Raw genomic sequence first — 17,194 nt, forward strand, 5'->3', positions numbered from 1 at the left:
ATTTTGCAAAACGGTCCTTCACGATTTCTAATAAATTTATTTTCCAACGCGCTCCAGGGGGTGAAATGTTTCTGCTTACAAATACACTTAGGAATTTACTAAAGAATATAAAGTTTTTGATTGAATCCAGTCAGAGGTCTCATGGGCAAAAAAAATCTTCCAAATTATAGGCTAATTGGGTCAGGGGAATATTAGTGGATAAAATTTTCTCCATAATCTTATATCATTTCACACACAAGAGTAAAGGGTCAGGTGTACCTTGACATTCTCTTGGTTTCCCTGGCGCCTTGAAAACCAAGGGGAGGCCCGGTTAATTCTGCGGCGAAGGCTTTGCGCCAACAGGGGCTTAGTGCCGCCTCCAATTCCTGCAGCAGCGGCTCCGCTCCTGGTCACATCCCGCCTTCGGGACTTCGGGGCGGGGGTCAGGGTGGTGACAGTGGGGCAGGAGCCGGCCTGGGAGTGTCAGCGGAAAGCTGGGGAGCGAACCGGCCAGTCGGGGTGCGGGGAAGTCCGGCCGCGAGGGGCGGGCAGAAGCGCGGCCGGGGGCGGGGCTGGCGGGCGCGGGAAGCGCGAGGGGCAGTGGTGCGGCGTTCAGGGGGCGGCCGCAGCCCCGCCCCGCCCCGCCGCGTCCTGCCCGGTAGTACCGCAACGTCCTGCCCGCGCGCTCTTCGTCGCCTCTCGGCGTCTAGGAGCTCTCTGGTGGTCCGCGGGCAGCTATGGCTCAGCACTTCTCCCTGGCCGCCTGCGACGTGGTCGGCTTCGACCTGGACCACACTCTGTGTCGCTACAACCTGCCTGAGAGCGCCCGGGTGAGTGGCGCGGGCTGCCGGGGCGCACGGCATGCAGTCTTCATGGCGGCTGGGGCTCGAGTTTCTTCCCGGCTTAGGCGGCGGTGAGCGTCGCCGGGGCCCTGCAGCCGCCGCGCCTTTGCGCAGAACTCGGCCTCCCACGGCGAGGCGGGGCGGAAGGAAGTGTGCATTCCCCCATCCCCGCCCGTGCTGTGGGTACCGGCTTATTTAGCCCAGCCCTTAGCCAAGTTTGAGAGATGGGTAGGGAAGAAAAGGGGCGAAGGAGGGACAAGTCGTGCAAGACTGGGCTAGGGAAACGGTTCCTGGGTCAGAGGAAGGGTGGGGCTAGGGGAACTCGGGGTGTCCATTGCATATCCCCAGCCTTGGAACTTCTCAGCAAATCGTTCTGGCCACCAGCAGAGCGCCGATACAGCCACCTGGTTAACGACTTGTATTTTCTTTGGCTGCGTTTTTCTTTTGCACGTCCGTGAGACCGCCTGTTAGTTTTTAAACACTGCAGTCCGGGAGAAATTGTGTGGTGTATTGGAAGACTAACCGAAAAGTCATTAATATGTTAGCCCTAATTTTGCCTTTTGCCAAGAGAAGGAAATAAATTTTGCTCACCTGTTGCGTGCTCCATGCACCTCGAGTAAGGTCTAATCCTGACAACAGCCTGGGTCCTCACTGCACTTAGGGAGGGAGGGGGAAGTGGGGTGTGTATGATTCCACACCTGTACCCTGAAGTGAATTGTTCTCCCTCCCCCATTCCTTTGGTTTCACAAGGAAACTAATTTTGAAAAATTAACTTTTTTTTTTTAGTCAAATATGTAAATATCCAAGCGAAATAAGCTGGTTATGGTAGTCAAAGCGAGGACTCTGCAGCCGGACTGCAGACAGAGGGCACCAGCTCCTCTGTTCCTAGCTCTATGACCTCGGGCAAGTTACTTAACCCGTGTCTATTCTCAGTTTCCCTATCTGTAAAATGGGGCTAATAATTGGATTTGCCTGGAAAGGTTGTTGAAAGGATTAAAAGGGTAAAGGATGGATAATGCTTAGAGCTGTGTTGGACACATACAAGTGTTTGCTTTTATAGTCACCACCCATATCATTCCCCAGCCTGACCACTTATGAATAGAGCTCCTGGCCGCTGGTGCAGGCATCAGCAAGGGCTGCTCCTCAGTATGGTGAGGTCAGTGCTCCAATCAGCAGTTCAGGTACCCCTCAAAGGTCAAAACAGTGAATTACTCATGTTCTCTATGTACACATGGTGGAAAAAAAGAAGTGTACTGTTCCTTCTATTATACTTTCCTGCTTTCCTGCTGTACAGGTGTTTCCTTAGTCATGTTGAGAGTTGAGGAGACTTTACTTGTTGATCCTTGGCCACTGGTTCCTCTAGGTCTTTGACTCATATTTTCCTTCCCTTTGCCTTTCAAATCTTCTCCTGATTAACATTTTCTTGCATTTCCTCCCTAGTCACCTTTATTTGAAGGAAATATTGTTAAAACCATTGTCATTAGAGCCACTTTTGTGCATGAGTGAGCATAAAATTTCAGAATACAGGCTCGTTAAAAGACAAGAGTTCTTTGCTATAAACTTCGAATGTAAGTGATATTTAAAGGTTGAAAACATTAACCTAGTGCGTTTTATATCCTGTTTGGTTCAGAAATCTTTTATTAAGTACCAACAATGTGCTGAGCACCATAATAGAGTTAGGGATACAGAGATAACACAGATCTTCAGGTGGCCTTGTAATGGGTAAAGGTATTGAAAGGTTAGTTCTGGTCCCCTGTGCTGAGGGCAGCATTGCCTGGTCCTTGCTGCTGACTGACTGTTACCTGTGCCTGGAGCCCTCCTCCCTTCATCACACAAACTTCTCAGCTGGCAGGTCTCATCTTAAGTAGCCTGGCCCCCTAAAGTTTACCTTTCTGTCCCTATCCCATCTGCAGTTTTCCATAAAAACCTTAATTTCTCACAGTACTTACACACTGCCTTAAATTTTCCTGTTTACTTGCTGGAATCTTTCCCTAGATCCTAGAGCCATGACCCCTTGACATCAGTATATGTGACAGTTTATTGTGTGTTCTGTGTGCCAAGCTGACTGCGTGCACGTACGGGATTCAATAAATAATTGTGGAACAATTGCATAAATAATAGGTATTTTAGTAACTGAAAATAGCACTAACAGCAAGTATTCTAATAAGCATTCTGCTATATAAACTGGCTTGACCCTTACAACCATGTGAATTAGATGTTATTATCATCATTTAGAGATGAGGACACTGAGTCACAGAAAGGATAAGTAGCTTATCCAGGGTCACCCAGCAAGGTGGTCCAGCTGGCAGGTCTCTGCTACCTCCCACCAGGCTTTATGTGTGCTGCAAATCCCAGAGGAGAGTCCTTGGAGTGAGTGATGCTTGGGTCCCAGCACAGGAGTTACAAGTGGCAGGTGAGGAGGCAGAGAGGAGCATTTCTGGCAGAGGAAGTATGGCCAGTGCAAGGACCTAAAGGTGAGAAACAGCGCCTGGATCTGCTGGGTGTCAAGCAGAAGGTGGGGCGTTGCAGGAGAAGATGCCGGAGATGGCAGTGGCGCTGCATCATGGATCACTGTGCGTGCCTCTCATATCAGTCTCATAGGCATTTAGTTAAGTGCAGAGTGTCGTGCAAACGTGAAACTGGGTGCGTCGCCTCACCGGGGGGGGGCTCAGGAAAAGCATCGTAGAAATGATGACACCTGTGCTGTCCTGGAGTTGCTGACTCAGGAGTGTCTGGACCCAGGCAGTTAACTTAAACGTGCGGCTGGGAGAGTGCGCGCACGCCCCTTCTCAAGCGCAGCTGTGCTCAACTCCTGCCAGCATTTGCCATGGGCGTAGGTAGAGGCTCAGTCTTGTCAGATCTAATTCTCTCAAGACAAATTAGAAATCTAAGCTTGTATGAGAAGTCTTTCAATTTTTAAACACCAGCTCATTTTCGAACACAGCAGGATTATAGGGTTGCCAGATGTAGCAAAGAAAAATACAGGACACCGGTTCAATTTGAATTTCAAATAAAAAAAACATTTTTAGTATATGGGTGTTCCAGATATTTCCTGGGATAAGCTCATACTATAAAATTATCTGTCGTTTAGCCGAAAATCAAATTGAGCTGGGTGTTTCATATTTTATCTGGCAGCCTTCAGTGGGAACCAAATATAATTTGTGGTCTGCGTAGGACCCACGGGGCACCAGTTTGCACCCACTGTGGATTGTGTGTGATTATTTGTCAGGTGAGACTGTTGAGAAAGTAAGTGGCAGTTAAGGCTGGGAGAGCAAGGGGGTGGGTGGTGGAGGCCCTGTGCCAGGAAGGCTTCTGTGGTGACTCAACATAATTTGAGGAAGAGCTTCAAGGACCAAGGCCTTGGGACTTTTTTTTTTTTTTCAGTATGCGGGCCTCTCACTGTTGTGGCCTCTCCCTTTGCGGAGCACAGGCTCCGGACGCGCAGGCTCAGCGGCCACGGCTCACGGGCCCAGCCGCTCCGCGGCATGTGGGATCTTCCCGGACCGGGGCACGAACCCGTGTCCCCTGCATCGGCAGGCGGACTCTCAGCCACTGTGCCACCAGGGAAGCCCCAAGAAGAGGGCTTTCAAAGGCACAGATTCCCTGCTTTTCTCAGCACCTCTGTTCTCTGCTCCTCTTTACACATTGACCCCATTCTCTCCTATTACAGAACCATCTCCTTGGAGAGGTAAGGAACGCAGCTCTGGACACCCCTGGTGGCATCCCTGCTAGAAAGGGCCCTTTCTCTTGGGAAGGAATCTGACCTCATTGGAATCGCATGCCCATATGTTAATCAGTATTGCCAAGGGATGAGACACTCCAGTTGTCCAAGTTTGAATAAATACTTTGACCAGAGGCAAGTCTGATGGTGTGCAGTAACTATTGGTAGCTTGAAACTGGCCATGGTGGGGGTAACTATACCATGGAAATGAGCAAATGCTACAAGTCAGGACCTTTTTTTTTTTTTTAACCAGCGCCCGACTGATAATAATAGCAATACTTAAATTGAATTTACTTGTATGCCATGCACTGCTCTAAGCATCTGAGGATTTTCATTAACATGGGATTTACATCTCTTAATCCCAGGGCACTGGTACCTTGCAGGCAGGATCATGATGTGTATTTTTTGTTGTCCGTAGTACTTTGTACCTGAGTGACTAACCCCAATCCCCAGCTTCAGCTGTGTGCCCCCCTGGACTTGGATTGCCCTCTCCCCGCTGGATTCACCCAGCTAACTGCTCCATCTTGCAGGTGTCAGTGTGTACATCACCTCCTCAGGGAGGCCTTCTCCTACAACTCTTTTTTTTTTTTTTTTTTTTGCGGTACGCGGGCCTCTCACTGTTGTGGCCTCTCCCGTTGCGGAGCACAGGCTCCAGACGCGCAGGCTCAGCGGCCATGGCTCGCGGGCCCAGCCGCTCCGCGGCACGTGGGATCTTCCCGGACCGGGGCACGAACCCATGTCCCCCGCATCGGCAGGCGGACTCTCAACCACTGCGCCACCAGGGAAGCCCTCCTACAACTCTTGCTGTATCTATTCTCGCTTCCCCCTTGTGCCATTCCAATGCTATCAAAACCTGTCATGGGTTAACATCTGGAGAAGGAAGGTCAGGTTGCTCAGTGTGTCTCCTTGGACACTCTTCAGTCTCAGAAAACCTGTCATTTTGTTGTTGTTGAGAATGAAAAGATCTGTCAGCCATCAGCAGAGCATTTGTCTTTGTGCTTGCTTCCAGAGGCTTCCTTTTTCCTGTTTCCTTAGCTTTTCTTATGGTGGGAAAAAACGATACTCACTTTGTCTGATGGAGGTACCATGATTCCTTCTTTAGAGTACCTGCCTGGTCCCTATGTGTATTTCTCTTTGAGACTCCCCTGTGTCAAATGACAAAAGTAAAATAAGGTAGTAAGTAATGAGTTTGATGTCTTTCCTTTGGAGAAGATAATCCACAGATTGGGAGAGTGCAGTGCCCCACAAGCAGTGGAGTACTCTCCCCCAGAGATTTTGGGCAAGACCGTGTTTTATAGAGTGTTAGAAGAGGCACCACAGAAATAGGGCATGATTGGCTAGGAGGTCAGGGATTCCCTGATAGGCACTGCAGGTCCTGTTTTCTAGGGTGAGGTAAGCGAGCTAAAGCTGACGTGGAGGATTGTGATTGGTGTATGTTAGGTCTCCTTGACAGGGGTTTTGTGTAAGCGCACACTGTCTTAGGTTTAGATTTGTGACCAGAGCTGGGCCAGTGGGGTGGCCTCCATTTTGTGGGGCCCAGTATATGAATTAGCATTATCAGCCGCCATGGGGCCTTTCTAGCAAGGGTGGATGGAGGATGGATGTGATGATAGAGTGGTCATTATGTTTATCCTCTGGAGATCTGTTAAATCAGTTTACAAAGCTTTGTCAAGTCTTAATGATCTCCAACCCATTAGGCTTTGGGAGTAAGATTAATAATTGTCCTTGGTGGTATAATTGTATGCTGATGGAATAAAAAAGACACAGCAGCTCCCTGGGGCTCTCAGGAGTGGGTAAATTGCTGGGGACGGAGTGTTAACCTGCAGAGCTTCACAATTACAGATACTACAGATTCCCTCCCACCTGTCTCATGACTGATTCCATTAGGTTTTCAGGTCTCTGAAGCTAAGAATGAATAGTGAATTTTACATTTAATCTGTCTTTTTTCCTTCTTTTTATTAACAGCTCATTTATAATAGCTTTGCTCAGTTCCTGGTCAAGGAGAAAGGGTATGACAAGGAATTGCTCACTGTGACTCCAGAGGACTGGGATTTCTGGTAAGCAGCTTTTTTAAGGTCAGCACATTCCTTCTGATTTTTAATTATTGTGGATAAAATTTTAATGCTTCCTCTGCTATGGAAACAAAGTGAAATGTGAAGTTGAGTCAAAGGACAAAATGCCTTCTGTATTAAAAAGTTTTACATTTGATGAATTAAAGTCCTTTCTACTTTAAGACTTGTTTAAGTATGAAAATAAGCTAAGAGCATATGTGACTAATTTGAGTATTTTTACATGGTTTAAGTCTGTCGTTATTAAGAGTTTGAGAGGTTATTAAGAGCTGTCTAAAATTTACATCTTTTATTAAAAAATTTTCTTTTATTGCCCTTCAAATACAGAACTGTAAGAAAAGAGGAAATCATCATGTTTTGAATAAGTGTCTGAATTGGGACATTTGTTTTTCTGTAATTGGGTAGATACCCCTATGTCTGAGACTCTGACTGCTTACTCCCTTCCTGGCTTAGGAGTCTGAACTTTCCAAGGCTTCCTTTGTCCTTCTTCCTCATTTAAACAATAAAACAAACAAAAGTCCTATTAAACCACTTTAAATTGTTCGGTTGAAAAATAACAGTAGTCCTGAAACGCATGAAAAATACATACAGAAATAATTCTGGAACAACAGAGTTCATCTGTTATACATTCTTCCAGTGTTTGGTTAGTCCTTTTTGATCTATCCCTTTTAGCAAACGAAGAAACAGAAATATTTTACTGTATGAAACCACCGACTCTGGAAATTTTACTGTGGACCAAAGTAAATAATGTTTCTAAAGTACCCTGTCGTTTTCTCTTTTTTTTTTTTATTTTTTTTATTTTTTTATTTTATTTTTTTTTTTTGCGGCACGCGGGCTTCTCACTGTCGTGGCCTCTCCCGTTGTGGAGCACAGGCTCCAGACGCGCAGGCTCAGCGGCCATGGCTCACGGGCCCAGCTGCTCCGCGGCATGTGGGATCTTCCGGACCGGGGCACGAACCCGTGTCCCCTGCATCGGCAGGCGGACTCTCAACCACTGCGCCACCAGGGAAGCCCCATGTCGTTTTCTTTTTAATTCCCTTGGTGTTTGGTGGCCGTTTTACCTTCTTGCTTTTATTACTCATGATAATGAATCTGTACCCATTTTTCTTCCCAAATCCCGTAAGTCTTTTACAGTGAACAACCCAAAACTTAGTATTTGACTTTGTTTTAGTGGTTTTCAATAGTATGCGTAGTCCAGAGGGCTAGTTCTTATAACCCGACCTAAACTGAGGCAGATTCTAAAGAGTACAGAAAAGATTCTGGCCAAGATCTTAACTTGTAGAATACAAATGTGTGTTTGTGTGTGTGTTTTATTTAATGGAAAGCATTTGTACATTTTAACAGAGGCATACAATGGTGTTTATTCTTTGTTCTCTGTGAGTTTTTTTATTCCTTTTTTTAAAAGCTCAAAGATTTTAGACACTGAATATGCTGTCCTTGGTTTGCCCACATAACAGTTTTCTTTATGTACTTGCTCTGAGGATGATATTTAATTTTAGAATTGATATTCTTACTTGTTTGATTAACATAGCATTCACTTAGGTGGGAGAGTCCTTTTTTAGCATTGTGAGTTTTTTTAAAATATAAATTTTTATTTCTTGGGTTAGGTAACTATGTGAATTGACTGGTAATCAGAATTTTCTATCTCAGTTGCAAGGGCTTGGCATTGGATCTGGAAGACGGGAACTTCATTAAACTTGCAGATAATGGCACCGTGCTCAGGTAATAAAATTTAGTTGTGAAGTCAAAGCTTCACTCTTTCCAGGACATTTTATTATCATATAGCATTTGATAGTTAAGGTATGGGTTAAAGAAGATTATTACTTTAGTCAATCAGATGGCAGATTATCTATGTGCCTGCGTGTCTTTGTGTGAATCATTTGAGCCGTTTAAATACAAATCTGGAAGCATTAGATTGAAAGGTCTAATTCTTTAAATTTAGCTCATCAGAAATATTTTCAGGAAATACAGTAGAATGTTAATAAATTCCTTTATGTCTTTGACCACAGAGCCTGGGAATTATATTGTGCTAACCTGGAGTAAAATTGAAGCTGTCTTTATTAAGGAAGAAGGAGAGAATGGATGTTGGGTGGGGATTGGTGGTCTAGGCACACCTCTCTTTCTTCCCCCATTTATCCAAATTCGCCCCCATCATGCAGGACCCATGTTGTGTCTCAGCTCCTTCTGGAAGTGTTTCTAGATTGTTCCAACCTTCATAAGTATCTCCCCCCCTCCCAAACTTAGTGCTGACTCCCTTTCCTTCCCTCCTCCTAGGGTGAGTCCAACACTTTGAGTATTAGTAGGAGTAGGGCAGGCAGTTGAGAAGCAGCTGCCATCGCTGCCCTTAGTCTTACAGAGGGTACCATGGAGTGAGCATCTATTTTCCCCCCACTGCTGACAGTACAGGCAGTTAACGTGGCTGTGCAGTTGTACGATTTATGATTTATGCTGACATGGTCAGAGTTCACGAAGAGGATGCTCAGCACAGGTTACCCCTTGTACACACTCTCCCTTTGGGTACATCATTCTTTTTGCACAGTACAGACTCACACTCTACCCCAGACTGGCCCCTAAGGTGTAGCTAGCTAGGCCAGGTGTGGTTCCACTTCTGATTATTTTATAATTCATTTGCATGTTTTTTCTCAGGCAACTAGAGATAGAGTGTGTGTATTGATTTGTGTGTGTACACCACACACACAGAATGCAGCTTTGACCATGACGTTAAATGCCACTTTCAGATTCTTACAGTGTATTTGGCTGTCTTCAATCACGGTTAAAAGAATGGAAAACATTCCACAGTTTTGCTTCTTTCTTTTATTGTCACGTCTGTCTGTTGGTCCCCATTCCCAACACCCTTTTCCCAAGGTCTGACCGTCTCCATTCAAGTTCTGGCCAACCTGCAGCTTCTCTTGAATTTACAAGGTTATGTCCTTGATGCCTGCTTTCAAACAATACAGTAGATTCCTTTTCTGATCGTATTTCTTGCTCAAGGTTCCTCCACCCTTACATATAGTAGCTTTTATGTAAATATTAACTTGTTTATAAATAGGATCCCGATTATGATTTTCCTGCATTTGCCCTTCTTATTTCATTTCCTTTTCCTTCATTTTGCTTTGCTACCACAATATAACACCAAGAGAAGACTAATAATACTCCCTAGCATTATAATTTCTCAAAGTAAACAACGTAAAGTATCAACTGTTTCTCTACAGGGTAAGATTCTCTTAACCAGGCCCAACGGATGCAAAAGCAGTATTTCGAGTACAAAAAATAGCTACCTTCTTGTCTTCCTGTTCCAAGTTTTGCCCCATTCGTCTTGCTGTTTCCCATTGTGTTTTCAGCTCTGTGGTGTCCTTGAGTGGCATGTTACTACCCCACCTTCATCTTCATAAGTCCCCTGTGCTCACAGCCGCTGGCCCTGGGTGCCAGGCACCTCCCTGCTCCTGCGGGCCTGACGCAGCTCGTGCTCTGACTGCTGCTCTTTCTTTCCTGCTGCCAGCCCAGCTTCCCACCCAGTCCCTGCAGTGTTTCCTCATTGTTCCAGCTAGGCTAATCTTATCTGCGTGGTTAATTGACAGCTTCTTAGGCAAGAAGTCGTCATATTTCTTCCAGAGAAATTGTGGTTTATAGTATTGGTCCAGGGCAACTGCCACAGCGTTGACCTCAGAGTGAGCTGCCCCTGATCACTTTGCTGGTTGATGGGTGACATGGAGAAGAATAAGAGCTGTCAAGAGAAATGCCATATAGGACCCTAAATGGGGAAGTCATCCAGTTGAAAACCTTTTTTGTAAAAATCCTTTCATAGTATCAGGGTGAATTAACAATAACAAGGCTGGAGGAGGGGGTGTTCAGGAGAACCACTGATGAGTCACGTGCCTTATCTCCCCAAACCAGGGCAAGCCACGGCACAAAGATGCTGGCTCCAGAGGTGCTGGCGGAGGAGTACGGCAGGAAGGAGTGGAAGCACTTCACGCCAGACTTGGGAATGGCCTGCCGGTCAGGTATGGGTCATGTGTGGGGCAGCACTGCCATTCCCTCCCCTGTTGTTTTGGACCCTGAGCCTGGGACGTCAGGACACAAAGAAGACCCTCCTTGCACCCTGCTGGGCAGGACCCACAAAGGACCTGCTATGGTTTCATAGGAATAGGATGTATTTTTTCCCACGTGTCTGATTTTCTCTTTGGCAGTTGGTTCTGTTTTATTTAATGTTCTGTTGATTCACCTTTCTAGTTGCACTTGTTCTGGAGTAAAGAACAAGGAATAATACATTCCTTATTCTGTATTTTTATCAATTTGTTACATGCACAATCCTTACTTTCGTTTCTCTGTCCCCCGCTTCTCCCCACATTACTCATCTCTCCTGTTTTCTAGAGTTCTTTTCTTTACTGCCATTTCTAGTACCTTCTGCCTTTGGTTTTTTTTCCCCTTTATTCCAAGTGGTTTTACACATTTTTCCAACTCTCTTTAAAGAGCTTCACCGTGAGTAAACATGAAAAGATTTTTCAAAAATTATTTATAAACAGGGGTGTGCATAAATTAGTAAAGAATCATTAAAACATTATTATAAACACATGGACCTTATTAAAAGTCCTGATTGTTAGTTTTTCATTTGTTCTAATTTTTTTTTGCCATTTTCTCCTACACTACAGTTTTGAAATGCACCTGTTTTCATTTAGAAAATGTAGTAACCGGAAAACAGTTGGAGTTATTCCTTATTACTGTTGTGTTTTTGTTTATTACATTTGCTATCTTTTGGGGTTTTTTTTAATTATTATTGTAGTGAGATGAAAATGTCAGGAAATGTGTGTTATCTTGATAAAATAAGTTGATAGGAAAAACTGAGGTTTCACCTTGGGGTTGGGTATAGAATGCTTTCACACATCTCAACTCAGAATAGCTAGAAGTTAAATGGATGGATTTCCTTTTTACTCAAGTGATAGGGAACGCCTGTTGTCTGTCCAGATGTAGGCAGTTGTAAATACACGTGAACAACACGGGTTTGAATTGCTCAGATACACTTATACGTGGATTTTTTTTCCATAGTAAATACTGCAGTGCTACACGATCCACAGTTCATGGAACCCGTGGGTGTGGAATTGCGGGTAAGGAGAGCTAACTATAAATTATACTCAGATTTTGGGCTGCATGGAGGTCAGAGCCACGAACCTCCCCTCCCCACATTGTTCATGGGTTAACTATAAACTCTTCCCTTCTCCCAGAAAAGGTAGGCACCCAGCTAAGTGTTTTATTCTGACATCCATTCAGAAATCGGGAGTATTTTAAAGAAGTAAAGTATTTCCCAGCTACAAAAGAAAGCATTCACCCAACACGACACGCCTGTTTACCCACTGCTCTGCCCACTAGAGAGCAGTGCCTCCTAGAATCCAAAGCTTCCTTGTGGTGCGTAATTTACGCAGGATCAAGACTTCCTTGTGGTGCGTAATTTATGCAGGAGCGCTGCTCTGAGTATGGTCTTGGAGTTTATTTACTCCTAACTGGGCTGGTTAGGGAAGTGTTTCCACTCCAGGTGCCCAGTGATGGGGCTGTGACACATAAATAGAAGCCTACTGTTTCTGCAAAATAGTAAGAGAAAGCTAATGCCTTTGAAACATAACACATTTTTTCTTAATGTAGAGACATAAAAGAAGGAAAAAATGGCCTGTGATTCCAGTTAAACTTTGTTTATACTAAAAAAAATAATGGGAGCATATGATCAGGAAATGTAAATATTATAGAAAGAAGTAAAATGAAGAGTAATTATTTCCAACCCCTGTCCCCCACAATCCCCTTTCTCCGAAGCTTATTTTTTTAAGTATACAAAAAGAATCATACTTTTTCTGTACTTCGCTTTTTTTCATCTACATCTTGGAGATTCCGTCACAATAGCACAAAGACAGATGTACTTCATTCTTTCCGATGCAGGCATGCTCTGCCATCCAGGGCCTACATCGTGATGTATTTCATCAGTGTCCTCACATTGCACATTTATGTTGTGAGCGGTGTTTAACCATTACAAACAAGCCTGCAGTGACGTTTTCATACATGTATCATTTGCACTTTTGTAAATATATCCAGGGTAAGTTTTTAGAAATATAGTTGCTCTACGGATATGTGGGTTTAAAATATTGCCAAATAAGGCCTTTATTTTCAGGAACTCCAATTGATTCTTTATGGGCTACTTCTTTCTACAATGAGTATATTCGTGTTCAGAGTTAAGCAGAGAGTTGTAAAGTACAAATCCCTACCAGTACACTTAGGGAATTTGAAGCACTGATGGACACAGACATTTTATTGACAGGTTATTTGATAAGCACTTCTCACGTGGTTGCCTTGGCATGAGTATGGTTTTTCTTACCAGCCAATTTCCAGAGAGCAAGTCCTTTTGATCTTTTTCTTCCCATACTGGTAGATTATGCAGAAACAGCTTGGTCTAGTGGAAATCACAAGGCGCTTGGAGCCAGACGGTCCTGGTTGATAGTAACTCTGTTACTTGCTGGTTAAAGTGATGTGGTCAATTACTAAGCCACTCTTAGCATCCCTTTCCTTATCTTTAAATGGAGATGATATCACTTGTCTGCAGGAGACGTGGGAACTTACACTATCATGAATTGTTCTCTTCCCCTCAGTCATTCATATGCCTTTGTTCCTCCATCACTAAGAGAACACAGGTTTGCAAGGCTGAGGTGTTGGCAGTGGGTTTTGGTGCAACAGTTTTTCTGTGTGTAAAGCTTAATGATTATAGGACTCGATCTTGATTCAGAGGCTTGTTCTCTTGAACTAAATTCAGTAATCACCTCATTCCCAGTGAGCTGTCTGCCCTCTAAGGAGGTGGAGGGCCAAAGCTTTCATGGGCACAGTCTGTGAGTTTGATGTTGGGAGAGACATCGAGAGCAGCCTGGCACTGTTAACATGTCACAGCTGCACAAACCCTGTTATGTCCACGCGGTGGTCATCTAGCCCATTTTTGATAGTCGAGTGACATCAGCCCCTTGCCTTGAGGATGGAAGTCAATGCGTCCTTCTCATCCAACCCCTGAGCTCTTTGATTAGATCCTCAACCAAGGCTCATAATCCGTATTTCAACTCATAAACTGAATTTCATCTATTAATGCCCACAAAAGGAGAAAAAGGGGAGGGGAAAAGCAAGGGTACAACGATGACACACCTCCTGCTCCCACAGTGCCCAAGACAGCTGGCTGTCTGGTTCAGGCAGGTCACTCTGGTGTCACAGGCCAAGAGGTTAGATACGGTGCAGGTTAGTGAGCCTTGGGAACCGGTGCCCACTGTCCTGGTCCCTGCAGCACTGGAGTGTTTGGTCTCATAGCATAGCAGTGTGGGCAGAAGCGTACATGGAATAGCTTCTCCCTTTCCTCCAAATTCCCGCTTTTCCTCACGCTGACAAAGACATCTTAACCTTTCTTGGGAATGAGAATGAGTCTGAGATGTTCCCACAACAATTTCAGCTGTGAGAGAGTAAAAAACAGGAAGACTATGCTAACCAAAATATTCTTAACTGAGGGAAAGGACATACAAACCTATGCAACCATTTTGTGAATTAACAGAACTTTGACTTTATTCCTTATATATCCTTAATAATTTGACATGAAGACGTGAGGGGCATTAAGTAGCATTTAAAGGGATAGACATCTGGCCCTTGCAGAGAGTTTTCTCCTAATTCACCCGTGACACTTCTTCATTCCAAAATATAGTTGACTCTTGAACAACTCAGGGGTTAGGGACACTTACCCTCGTGAAGTCAAAAATCTGAGTATAACTTTATGGTCGCCCTCCCTACCTGGGGTTCCTCCCCATCTGAGGTTCCACATCTGTGGATTCAGCCAACTGCAGATCACAGATCATGCACTGCTATAGTATTTACTATTGAAAAAAATACATGTATAAGTGGACTCATGCAGTTCAAACCCATGTTGCTCAAGGGTTGACAGTAATCCGCTCTATTTTTAGATCATTCATTCAACAAACATTTATTGAGTGCCTGCAATATGCTGGACATTGTGCTTGGTGGACACTAAGGAACCAGGCAGCTGTGTTGCATAACCTCATACACAGCTTACAAATGGGAGGAGTGGGGACTCAGAATCAGGCAGTTACCAATACTCTGCACAAGAGTAATTATGACCATCTGAAAAGTACTTTCTTAACATTAAACTGAAATCTGACTCCATGTATTGGTTCTGTTGGATTCCTCCTTGTACCGAGGGTTCTCTAGAGGACTCTGAGGTTACGTTCCCCCTCAGAGCAGAGCGGTTGCTCCTGATCGCAGTGTGCGGGAGTGAGATAGCTGTGAGGGTGTGACGTGGAAGGAAAGAACAGCAGGAGCTGGATTCCACCGGGACTCCTGAGGAGAAGTGCAGAGAACACCTCTCAGAGCTGTCAGTCCAGGGGACAGGAGGCTGGAGCATTCGTTCGCTGGCTCCTGACCCTGTTGACTGAGGCTTGCCGTGTGGGCTCCAGAGGCTCTCAGAGAAAGGGAATGGCACAGGTGAGCTTGAGGTAGGCTGCTGCTGTGTAGCACAGCTGTGGCTGGGGTCAGCCGCGGACCAAGGGGATGTGATATGGGTCCTCAAAAGCGTCTGCCCGGGCACAGCAGAGTCAAAAATGACATCGGTGCCAAGGAAGGGCTGAAGTTTAATTCTACCCTAGGGCCAAACAGGATTAATCAAATCCCTCTCCTCCCAGAGACCCTAGAGTGTGCCAGGCCTGTGCTTCCGAGTTTCTCTAAGATAAGCACACTGTGTCCTCACGTGATCTGATTTTTTTATTCTTCTCTTCACCCTGGCTGTTCTTAACATTGTACTGAAGTTTGTCTGAAATTGTATGAAGATTGAATGCGGGGCTCTAGGGGACCAGAGCACAGATTTGCAAAGGCACTGTTGTGTGGAGCACTTCATGGTATTCCAGTGTCAGGTTGATGATAATTCAGTGACATTGATAATTTAAATTGTGACTTTTTCATAATCTGTTTCATATTTGGGATATGGTCTAATTTTCACATTAAAAAAATAAATATTTTTTAATAAAGTGCTTAACTATGGATATCCTTTTTTGACTTTCTTGTAGTAGCCTTGTAGCTGAAGCCTTCTTTAACAGGTGATGATAGGCTGTAGTGGAGTGATTCTGAATTGAAATAAAAGCCCCTTTAAGTAGCGAAACCAAAATCTAGTCTCTCTTCAGCCAAGTTTCTGTGTATGTCACATAAACGAGGCATCAATTTGTTCCCAGTTTAAATTTTTGTTCTTTTTAGGAAAATATTATTTTTATGATAACTACTTTGACCTGCCTGGAGCTCTTCTGTGTGCCAGAGTGGTGGACTCTTTAACAAAGGTGAGTGGGGACTCATTTTTTAGAAACTGTGCAGTGTATTTAGCTATAAGTCAGAGGACTTAATTATATATGTCTTTTGAGTTGAGATTTTACTTAGTTTCCTCTTTGTGGTTTCAGAGGTGACCGAGGAGGAAAAACATAGAGTATTTGGTCAAAATAGTTTTGGAAAATTAAATAGCGACCATCCCTTCTCCCTCCCCGACCCCACCAATAATCAACCTGTTCTGCAGCAGGGGGTGCGATAGTCTAGAAAAAGAAAATACCAAACCTGCGTATGGAAAGAATATTTCTTGGTTTCATTAGCAGAATTTTTAAAAATAAATAAAAGAAATTTAAGGAAATTCCATGTGTCCTTTTAAGCATTGTAAATAGTATAAAACCAGAAAAATGAGGTGAAATTTTTAAATTCATCATTCTGGGCATAGTTTAATGCATATAGACTTTTTCCTTATCCTATGAATCAGGATTAAATAGATCTCTGGTTATATCAGTTTATACCTAGAGTTTAGGACCTATGAACAGAAACTGGTTTTATGGCAGAATCACTTTCCTTTTTGCATATATTGTCTTTAAAAATCACAATGTTAATGTTTCTGATAGGACTAGATAATGGTTTATTTTTGAATCAGAATTAATTTGTATGTTTGTGAAAGTTTCTGTTGAGCAATAGTTCTGGCTTATAGAAGTTATTATGAGATGGAGTCAGTCTCTCATTTTATAGTGATTATATACAAATGCACCAGTCTTTAAATTGGACTTTATATAATTTAATAATATCTAGTAGTTGGTCTTTGTTTAGATAGAAGGACACTGGTTAATGTTTCCAAGGAAGCACAGGGTGATAACGTTGTAGAATTGTTTACTTGCTTTCTGGTTTAAAAAAAATCTTAGTAAAAATGATTTGAATTTTGGATTAGGAACCTCCTTAATAATAGAGACTTGCTCCTCTTTTATACTGAAACTCAAGTAAATGTGCACAGAATTCTACAGTAACCAGCTTTTGAGGTTTTAAGGCTTCAGGTCTCTTAGCTCCACTGATGCCATGGTACATGAAGTGACACATTCTGGTACCTCACAGGCTATAACATTGTAGATTTGCTCATGTGTTAAAACTATTCTATAATGTTTAGATTTTATAATGAGTGGAAATTTTTATTTTATTTGGGTTATGTGAGTTATATTAATATTTAGTCATATGTATATATCTCTGTATCAGTGATTTGCATGGAAGATTTCTTT

General features: G+C 43.7%; 1 protein-coding gene across 2 annotated transcripts in view; it reads left to right on the forward strand.

Moving 5' to 3' along the window:
• The first annotated feature begins 528 nt into the window (after positions 1–528).
• Positions 529–17,194, forward strand: part of NT5DC1 (5'-nucleotidase domain containing 1) — a 122,943-nt gene continuing 106,277 nt past the window's right edge. The window contains exons 1-5 of one of the 2 annotated variants that reach the window (XM_073789522.1): positions 529–809; positions 6,508–6,599; positions 8,262–8,333; positions 10,506–10,612; positions 15,876–15,955. In XM_073789522.1, coding sequence (XP_073645623.1) covers positions 717–809; positions 6,508–6,599; positions 8,262–8,333; positions 10,506–10,612; positions 15,876–15,955 — 444 coding nt within the window. In that variant the 5' untranslated portion in view covers positions 529–716. The remainder of the gene's footprint in view (positions 810–6,507; positions 6,600–8,261; positions 8,334–10,505; positions 10,613–15,875; positions 15,956–17,194) is intronic. The other variant, XM_019929603.3, reaches the window with a different exon arrangement.

Source organism: Tursiops truncatus, chromosome 12 (assembly GCF_011762595.2).
Source record: "Tursiops truncatus isolate mTurTru1 chromosome 12, mTurTru1.mat.Y, whole genome shotgun sequence".
In the NCBI taxonomy this organism is placed as follows: Eukaryota; Metazoa; Chordata; class Mammalia; order Artiodactyla; family Delphinidae; genus Tursiops; species Tursiops truncatus.